Source organism: Halyomorpha halys, unplaced genomic scaffold, assembly GCF_000696795.3.
Source record: "Halyomorpha halys isolate HHAL.00 unplaced genomic scaffold, Hhal_1.1 Scaffold170.1, whole genome shotgun sequence".
Classification (NCBI taxonomy): Eukaryota; Metazoa; Arthropoda; class Insecta; order Hemiptera; family Pentatomidae; genus Halyomorpha; species Halyomorpha halys.
The window spans coordinates 2,052,609-2,063,675 of NW_027107231.1; the positions used below are offsets into that span (position 1 = coordinate 2,052,609).

Here is an 11,067-nt window from a genome sequence, read left to right on the forward strand (position 1 = left end):
GTAAATATATAAAGATTGATAAAAACAGTCCTCAGGACGGGACTGTCCATGAGTAAATATATAAAAGACGATACTTTACATTTAAATATGTTAAGCAAATATATAGAATCTTCCAGCAAGGAATGTTCTAGTAATAATATCATTACATTAATAGATTTTAAAATCGATGACTAAAAATAATATAAATTAAATGCCTGCTTAGTGCCTGGATTCGAAATTAGGAGTTGAGAATCCAGTGCGTATTAGATTTAACTTTTATATATTTCTTCAGATATTCATTTTTAATGTTTAGAACTTTTATTAATTTTTTAAAAGTAGCAAGTTATGTTTTTTCTTTTATCACCTATATATTATATTGTTATATGAATGAATTTCATTTCTACATTATGTAACTAAGTCACCAAGATTCCATCCAGTAGGGATTAAATTTGTATTCTTACTGAAATTTATTCATACTCAAGCTAGAATATATCAGTAACCGGTAAGATAACTCATTTATTTGGGTCAATTGGAAAAGGTTATCTGTTGAAATGAGCCTCCATCTAAAAAAAATAGTTACGCCTGTTAAAAAGTTGCCAACAAATGCCTACTAAAAACCTTTCTGATTAATTTAAGTTAAATATTATTAAAATAATTATAATTTATAATTCAACATGATCTGAACATTTAAATTTTTGTTAAACTTGGAAAATTACTAAATACAGCTATATCCAAATTATAATGACAGCTGAACATCATTAACAGTTGTTTTCTTTTAAAATACTCCAGCATTTTCAAATTATGAGCTTTTCTTTCTTTACAGAGATATTATACCAATGAAGACGTTGAACCATCATAAGTGTAACTTGTTAAATAGGAAAAATAAGATTTATAAATTAAAAAAGAGAGCGAAGGATGGCAATAATTGTAACGGTGAAATCTCAACGGTGAACTATGGAAATTACCTTCATCTTCATTGTAGATCCAATATCTCCCTCCAACGTAAAACTTTTTTTTTTAACCCTCTAAATATCTAAAACTCAAACTGACAGTTTGTCACTACAAAAAACCGATTTGACAAGTGTCCGATGCTTTACTGTAACATCGGTTAGGCTGGTTAGACTCATCTCTTGAAACTTTTTTTTTTTTTTAAACACTATACATAAATTACAGTTAATATCTCAGCAGTGATAATCTGAATACCTTTGTAAATTTTATAATTAATAATTATAATTGTCAAATTTATAAATAAGTTTGCTTCAATAATTTATTACGTACAAGCTCATAAGAAAATAATCTATAGATCGGTTCGCAGAAATAAAAATGATTTAGACAAAAAATAAACACTCGATATGAAAAAGAGAAGAGAACTTCATCATTGAGTACAATGCTAGTCAGTCACCTGACTGATATAATGGCCTGGAATAAACAGAAGTGACGTAAGATATGCTGCTCCCATACCAGCCCATTATACCTTACGTCTCATTTAAATTCCAGGTTCAAGGTTTATTAGTAAGTCCTTCCTGATACTAATCTTTTAGTTTCATTCGAAGATGATTTTTAATTTTAAGAAGGAAGCTTGCGAATCATAGAGATCTTAAAACAAAAACAATCGTTTCAGAATTAATCAATGAAACGCTTCATTCCCCGGATTTTTTAATAACCGAAAAAGTTAGTTTATTAGATTTTTGAAGACCTACTTTATGCTATAAAAATTGCGATAAACATTAGTCAAAGAGGTTATTGTAGTAAACATTGCTAATAAACTCAAGAAAAAGATGAGTATTCTATCAAAAATTAATATATCCTTTTTTCAAAAATAAAGTTTATTTGGACAAATAAAAATTCTATAAGTAAAACTAAATCCACTTTAATTAAAAATTCTGATTGTTAGCAGCTGGTGGTGCTGATAGGTCTGGCGAAAGGGCAGCGGGGTGTACCTCCAGTCGGCAGTGAGTTTAACGATGTGAGGGTGGACGGCAGCTATCAGTTCGGCTACCAGACCGGCGATAGGGGGCAGCACTACCATGCCGCAGTGGCTAACCAGCAAAATCAGGTCGCAGGAAGGTATTATTAATTATTATTATTACAATAAATTAATATTAAACCATAAGTTTCTGACACGCGAAAATGATGACATGACAACAAAATTATGTATCCGAAAACATAATAGAAATTATTAGTTCATTTTACTTGAAGTTAAATTTTTACATACGTAAGTATATTCATAAATAACACATTATGATCAAGCATAAAAATTACTGTTGTGAAATTCCTTCTAGTCCAATTGTGTTCTGATCACTAATGAATAAAGTAAAGGAAAATATTCTGGTCTTCACTTTTGTGTTAATAGGTTTGGTTCCCTCGACCCGGAAAAGAAGGTAGTCGTAAACACAGAGTACACGGCAGGAAGGCGAGGATTCAGAGCTCGTGGCCCAAACATTGCTCGAAAGATGGACCTTTCTCAAGCTAAGATCCCTTACAACCCTCCAGTCAGCCCAGACTCACCAGACTACAAGCCAACATACGACGGATATCATGATCCCAACGAGGATCCTAGCTACAGTTTCACATTTAGAACTCCAACACAAGGAAAGCAAGAGGCCTCAGATTCCAATGGGCATGTCAATGGCAGATATTATTTTTATGACGATATTGGAGAACGTCATGATGTCGCCTATGAAGCTGGTGCTAGGACAGGATTTAACGTGAAAACTCCATTTCCCGATTCGAATGTTTTTTCAGGATTATTCTTCAAAGGTGCACCTGGAAAGCCAGGTGGAAATCCGAGAGGAAAAACCTCGATTCTTCAAAAGTTAGACGGTTCCTATCGGTTTGTAGCTGCAGGTCCAGACCAACGAAGGACAGAACAAAGCGATGCTGTCGGTAATGTGAGAGGATCTTACACATATGTAGATGATAAGGGTCAACAAAGAACTGTAGAATACATAGCAGGTCCAGGTATAGGCTACAGAATTATAAAAAAAGGTACTGGAGTTTCTTTTCCCTCATTCCCTTCGTTTATCCCCCCACAGACATCTGTACCTTTTCCTTCAACCACGTCACCTTTTCCAACAACATCACCAAGCCCATTTCCTCCATTAGATTTAAATAATGACGGCTTTCCGGATTACTTTGGGCCAGAAGGAGAAAACATTTTTGGAGATAAAAGACCGCCCGGTGGTATAGGAGCTGGTAGACCCGGTGGTTCAGGAGCTAGCAGACCCGGTGGATCAGGCACTGGTAGGCCCAGTGGTCCAGGCGCTAGCAGACCTGGTATATCGGGGTCTGGCAGGCCAGGTGATTCAGGATATGATCAAGGAACCCCTGGTTCTTCAGTTGGAGATTCCACTGGCAGTGGAGAAACAGGCCCAGGAGATAGCGGAGAAAATACAAGCGATGGACCGCCAATTTGGTCATCCACAGAATCATCTACAACACAAGGAAGTAGCTGGACGACTTCTTCACCAACTACGGTATCAGGAACGTGGGGAACGACAAAACCTACGGGAAGACCTGGTATATTCAATCCTCCCCCCTTTAGTGGGGAAGGTGAAACACGTCCGACCGGACCACCAGGATTGTACAATGAACCTAACCCCCCACCTACAACCAGTTTTTCTGAGTCAACACCTTCCACAGGCCAAGGAAGCTCAACAACAGAAGGCTATCCTGGATATCCTGAAGGTTACCCGAGTGGAAGACCGAAACCAGGATCTCCCACATTCACACTTCCAGGGCAATGCTGTCGGCCTGGTCCTCCTCCACCTCTAGAAAATCTCCCCTCAGCTTTTCCAGAAGACGATCCCAATAAACCTTCAAAAAGACCACCCAAACCAAGCACACCAGATGATTTTCTTCAAGCACCATTTGAGGATCTACCTCCCAAAGAATTTTATGGTCCAAACTACTACAAACCTAAGCCTGTAGTCTCTCCAACAGGGGGAATTCAAGTAGGAGACAGCACCTTTTTAAGTTCAAATAAGAACTACTTTTCTTTTCCCGCTGGAGTAGCAGTCCGAGCTCACATACAGTCCTTGGACATACTGCCCTTTGGCTCCAGGATTCCTTCACCAGGTGCAGCTCTGGAAGCTGGAGTTTCCAATACCTCCAGAAGATAGCGTATGTAAATCCATTCGTATACCTGTATCATTACAAGATCTCGTTCATATTAGTTATGGCCTTTATTTATTCAGTTTAAATTAAGGATTCCATAACACATTAGAGATTGTATATAGTTCATTCAGGAGCATTCATTTGAATTACTCATTCTATTGAACCATGTGTTTATTTATTTCTATGTATAAAACCATAAATATTTGTAAATAAAACATTATAAAATTTTGTTACACTTTTCATTTTTTAGCACAAAAGTCAATAATAATAAAAATTTAATAAATTTATATTTTTATTAATGTGTTCAATAGAAGTTTAAAATGTTGACAAAAATGCCGTAAGTTCATCGCTGACGGATTAGATAAATAAAAATATTATAATTCAATACAATTAATTTTAATTTATACGTTGTGTACTATTTAGGTATCATAGATTCTGAACATTACTCATCAGTAATGGGACTTATCAAAGGACTGAACCGGGACTTATCAACCCGGCAGTATTCTCACTAATTTTCTTAACCATAAGGTGAACTAACAGATAAAAGTTGGTCAGAATTAGAACAAATGGTTTTAGTATTTCCTCGATCATATCGCCTTTGGTCACAAACGAAGTAAAATTATTTCATCGTAGTTATATTTTAATTTAAATCAAAAAGACAAACAATATATAAAAGAATCAAAAATAAATTAGCTGTACAGACTGAAGAGTTCCTACTTCCTTAAAAAGTGCTATTTGACAGCCATCGATTTCATGTTAGTGAAATTCTAAATACTTTTTAACAGCGTAAATATTTTCGATCACGTGGTTGTTTCTCGGGTGGTGGAAAATGTTGCGCTTAACTGGGTGAGTCTATACCAAGTTGTACAAAATAACTTAAGTCGGTCGCTTCTCTCTTTCTTTTTTTTTTTTAAATATTTTGTTAGTAGATCCCTTTATTTTTTTTTTAAAAAACTTTTCCAAGACCGTTTACAAATAGCTGCCATTTTAGTTTTTAAAAACTTCAAAAACTGTATACAACAGAAATATTTAGCAAATATGACTTTAAAGGTGAGGTTCAAAACTAAAACACTTGTTATTAGCTCATTATTACCCTTTATTCTCACTACAAATATGACCTAAAGTTTGACGCTCAATTTAAAAAAAATGACCATTTTTTCTAAGAGAAGGAAACTATTAAACTCACTTCCTTGTGTTGAAGGTAGGTAGGTACCTATTAGTAGGATATCCAGAATAAATATTATTCCTATTGAATGTATACTTGAATTATTATGACCTCTTAAAATTTGAACTTGGCCTGTATAAGTGAAGATATATAATGTAAATTTTAAACTGTTTGAAAAAAAAAATACATATCTCTAATTGCTTTTATCGCCAGGAGCATGGAATAATCAACATACATAATATAAAAAAATGTTCATAAGGCCTTTGAACCATTTGATAGAATGGACCCAACTATTTTAAGCAATATTATAACTTGGACAAGTTTTAATATTTTTTTTAAATATAATTAGACTTAAAAAAAAAGGATGACTACAACTGTCATTTTGCTCTATGGTATCCATCTATCTTATGAACATTGCCTATAATAGATATTTGGTAGGAAGAAAAAATAATTATTTATTTACAGTACCATTTGGTATAGTATTATTCTTACTCAGGCATGTTGGCTTCCAAATTATTTCTTCATTGCCTTCCCAAATACAAAACAATAGAACATAAGGTTAATTCGAGATGAGATTCTGATAGCTTCTATAGTTGTTTATGTGATGTATGATAATGAGTGAGAATAACAGAACTAGGGATTAATGTATTTTACCATGGTCACTATGGTATACATTGACTGACCAAGGTCCAAGTGAGCTCTGTGATATAAAATCACAATTAACATCTAAGTACCATGAGAACCACTCCAACCCACTTTCAACACCAATTAAACTGGAAGGTTCAGGATGAGAACAAGCCATTGGATGAAACAATGTAACGATCTTCGGTTAGATGACTGATACAGATACTGAGAATTTATAATTAATTGAATTTTTTTTTAAAGAAAAGATTAACATTACACGGCATATACTAATTCGTGAACGTCCATAAAAAAATAATAATGAGTATATGTACTAAGGAGGTCTAATAATTGTTAAGTAATAGTAATTAATTGTAATTGTATAATTGTAATTAAATTAAAATATAATTGGTCTATTCACTGAATGTTCTTTACTGTATTTTAATTGAGTGAGCAGCTACATCCTCCCGAGTGTAGAATAAGTTTGGTTAGGGCTGAACTTAAATTTTTTAATAATTTAACTTAAATATTTTTGGTAAATAGAAAAGAGAGTGATTTTTTAGTTTTTATTTTCAAATCAATTGAAGTTTATTAATTCATAATACTGATGAAAATAATGGAGAAGATCATACTGTATACAACTAAATACATACAGTATAATTATCGGACTTAATTCCATCTATACCTACCTCACACGCTCAATAATACCGGTATTTTTAACACTAATAATACTGTCAGCAATATTTTCCATGTAAAGGCCGCTTCAGGATTCTATTGGTAGTTTCCAAAATAAAGCATTAAATTTCTCAAATTACACTAAAATAAACAGCCAATTAAAATATCAACAAGACAAAAATAGATTAAATCACCTGAAAAGATGAGATCAGAGGTAACCCATCTCACGTCAAAAGTACAAAAAATCAATAAAAATAGGAATATTGTCTCATTTAAAACAGTCCTTTTCAGTCTCGTTCCTGCATGGAATGGCGTAAAGTATTATCACACGAAGGAATATTCTTGTTTACATGGAATTAATTTAACCCACTTATTTACAGCATATCGTAATATTATCCAGGTTTGTAATACTTATTAGGTCATTTTAAAAAAAACTAATGTCCAACATGAGATTTGTAAACAAGTTACACAATATGATTTATTGAAAACAAAGCTACGATAAAATTTACATAAATCAATCCTCATAATAGTGAAGAATGTTAACGATGAAGCATTTCAAGATTATTGACTCCATGGAAAAACGAGGTAAGTCAGAAGTCAAGAATATGTTGATAAAAATGTCAGACACTACATATATTTTACTGTCATGGTCAGAGCTCGAATAAACAAGGACGATACCTAAATCAAAAAACTAAATAATAAACAGTCATGAGCGTAAAAAAAACAAACTATTCAGCGTACGGTTAACCAAAAGAACTGATGGGAATAATTAGTATTTTTTTTATATTACAAGAATCAACTAATCTCTAATAATATGCAAACTCAACAACGACAATGAAGTATAATCAATTTAAGGAAATATGCTTGTGGTTAAGTTGGCCTTTGAGCTGATATTTTCCCACGAGTTAATATCTTACTTGACTTTGTGCCACCATTATCGCCACGAATGGTCATTTTAATCACTAGACCAAGAATGATTTTTGAAAAACAAAATACTTACGAAGTGTTACCTCAAGTATCATTAAAGGCACTAGTAAATTGAAGTTGAATCCTACTTGACAAAATTTTTAATGAAAATTTATGGTGCTTTTAGTTTACCTATAAAATATTTTATTTGTTTTATCAGTTTAATTTTTCATTCTGATTACTTTTAAAATTCATTTATCAACATTCAAGGGACTTAATAATAAATTAGCTTGATTTAAAACGGTTTCTGCTGGATATTTTCTGGAAGACTTAAAACGAGAAATGCCTATGTAGAAAAAACCAAGAAGGAAAAAAATGAATAACCGAGTTACGAATTATTGTAACTTATTATTCAGATTAATTACCTTAGACCTGAGGTGACCAACTTTTCTGTATATAAGATCTACATTTTATCTTATAAGTGTGTCGCGATCGATTTGTTGTCATATGCGTAGTTTAAGGGGGAAGAAAGGGTGTGAAATGCATACTATGTTTATACACTGTGCTTAATGTTAACGTTTATAAAGTATCAGGTGCATTCCAGCGAGTTATGGGTGGATAAGTAATATATATGTTCAAAACTATTTTTTATTTTTTTTTTGATAATTTATTTATTGTTATTTACAACTGTATACAGTAATATATACACATAAGTAAATTTGCTGTAAGTGATATTATGACATGATACAAACATGTGGAGAATCTACCCATTGATTGAGAACTCCAAAAACATTTCTAAAGGAGAAGATCTCGAGGCCATCTTCTTTTCAGACGCCTAGGAGGATTATTAGGTAGTGAAGGAGAACCCAGGTTAGAAACGAGTTGGTTTGGGTGGTTGGGAACTTTATAATGGAAGGATTGGTATCCGGTTCTGGCCACATCGGCAACATAGGGGACATTGAGGTCCTGATGAATGATTTGATTTGTGACAAAGTTAGGAGCATTAAGGATTTTACGATTTTGGACAGTAACGATTGGATTCGAGAGGAATTCTATGGTTTAGCGGAGCCCCATAGCTCAACTCCGTATGTCCAGATAGGCCTTATAACAGTCATGTAGATAATTACAAAATTAACAAGATATCCTGGAATTATTTCCATGTTTATTTGTCTTTAAAAAAAAATACTCTATTTTCAGATGACCGTTAAGATATCTTTTAGTGTACCTGCCCAGGTTATACCATTGGTTGTGCGTGGAGGTGATTTGGTCAGAATCATGTTCCACAGCTAGATTTTTACTCAATTAAGGGTACCCACTTTATGATGCTGGGTGGAACCCGGAGGGCTCCTGAATCCACAAAGCTGAGTAAAGGCTACAGTGAAACAGAAAACGATAATCTGCCATTACTGGATTACAACCGGGTCCTTGGAATTAATAGTAGAGTGGATTACCAATGAGCTACCCACTCTGACAAACTAAATAGCAATATTTAACTAAAAATAATCTATTATAACTTAATTCAGAATCAAATGCATTACTAGACATAATCAATAAAGAATTTTTATTAATATTTCCAAATGTTCTTTTTCCTTTGGGTTATCGAATACAACAGGTGGAGTAAGATTTTCCGAACGTGGATTTTATACATTTATTTTTATTTTTGTATGTAAATTACACATACAATAACTAATCATAAGAGGGGAAGATGGTCAAGGGTACGATCAGTAATAATACACAACTAAGAAAAACTAATAAAGTGAGACTAATTGTCGAAACTGTTATTGAAGAATCCCTATTAACTCCCTATTGAATCCCTATTGTTTGAGTTTTTACTGTAAAATTGCACAAATATCTGCTGCTATCCGCATAAGGGTATAAACGCATATCCTAACTCATTCGAACGGGTTGGTCAGTTTATGTATTCTGAGCCTAGTATAGTGCAGGGAATGAATAGAATCAGTCTATTTTGGATTGCATCGGCAACTGAAAGATAGCTCAATATGAAGAACTAAGATAAACAAGACTGAATGAGTCACTGATTAAACTTTAGTTTTTAATGTCAATTGAGATGAAATGAAAATTCAATGAAACAGTGTATATTATATTTAAATAAACTTTTAAATTAATAATGATAACAATATCAATAGTAAAGAAACGAATAAAAAATAATAATTTATAACACCACTGGAAAAAAATTAAATAAATTATAAAAGATAGGAGCGTACAGACAATAAGACTTCTGCTTGGTGAGTTCGAGCCTTTCTCTTTATGGGTGGAGAGGGTGAGGTGCCTGTCCAGAAATGGATGGATTTGGACATGCTCAGGACATGATTAGCCGGTCGAATATTTTGGTGATGTGCGAAAGGAGGCTGATCGGTTGATATTTCTCAGTTGAATGGCCTTTCTTCCCAGCCTTGAGTAGCATCACTACAATCGCTCGTTTCCAGAAATATATTTCTGAAAAATGTATTAATAAATTTATAATTATTTGGAAAGAGATGAAAAGAAATAAACGTATAAAAGTAAAATAATTAACTGACCACTCCATTAGCTGTGAGATAATATCAAGTATAGAATTAATCATCCTCTCTGAAATTGATCAATAATTCAAGCATAACATATTTTCAGCGTTAAAGCACGACACAATAGAAAAATACGGATTTTTTAGGTAAAACAAATACTATACAAACATTTCTTGAACTATGTGCGAGACTAGGCTATAAATATATAACCATAGTAAACAAATAGCACTTATTAAGTTGTGAGTGACCTTGAGAAACCACACCCGTGTTTGGTATTTCAATGTTAACTACAGTAAACACTACATCATTCTGCTGAGGGGAGAGCTATCCGAGAAACGGAGATACAGACCACTGAGGGACGTGACGGCCGTGCGGGGTGGTGGTGTGCAGGTCCCAGTGCGCTCAGTTCGGAACGTTGTGGGTTCGATTCCCACCTGGGGCAGTTAACATTTATTTTTCGGCGGTCTTGAAGAATGAACCTTAACACTCCCACCATGGTTAGGGCGCGGCGGCAACCCAGATAGCTGTCAAAGGTTGCCAAAAAGGCCCTCTTGCCGGACTTGATCCCCCCACCAAATACCAGTACCCGTACCAATACAGACCACTGGAACAATATTTAACAGAAATGTGGAATTGCTGGGAATGGCCGATGAATTCAATATAGTTGCAAGATCTATAAGAGTATTAAAAGACGCGCTTTTAATTTTTTTTTTCGTATTTATTTATTGCAATTTACAGCTGCATTTACATAAGGATACATTAAGTAAATTTTATCCAAGGTCAAAATGGATTGAAACGGGCATATAGAGAAAATTCCCATTGGTAGAACTCTAATCATATTTCTGCCAGTTCTACATCAAAAAAAGGCTCCCGCGTAGCACATTCCGCCCTCCAAAGAAGACGAGATTACGTCCATCACACGATGACATTGCTGGATAGTGGAATACGGTGTTCGGAATCCAAACTGGTGATCTGGGATTATATGATTGGTATGATGTTATTAGGTCGTATCCAGAAGCTTTGTTGGTAGAAATTGTTGGATATTTCTGATGGATGAAACGCTTAAGGTGGAAGTGTCATTTG

The 11,067-nt window shown here is 34.0% G+C and overlaps 1 protein-coding gene across 2 annotated transcripts in view; it reads left to right on the forward strand.

The window, feature by feature from the left end:
- LOC106678982 (Cuticular protein 73D) overlaps positions 1-4,323 on the forward strand; it is an 11,696-nt gene extending 7,373 nt beyond the window's left edge. Inside the window, exons 2-3 of one of the 2 annotated variants that reach the window (XM_014417869.2) lie at positions 1,874-2,046; positions 2,333-4,323. In XM_014417869.2, the coding sequence (XP_014273355.1) occupies positions 1,874-2,046; positions 2,333-4,100 (1,941 nt within the window). In that variant the 3' untranslated portion in view covers positions 4,101-4,323. The remainder of the gene's footprint in view (positions 1-1,873; positions 2,047-2,332) is intronic. The other variant, XM_014417870.1, reaches the window with a different exon arrangement.
- The last annotated feature ends 6,744 nt before the right edge of the window (positions 4,324-11,067 follow it).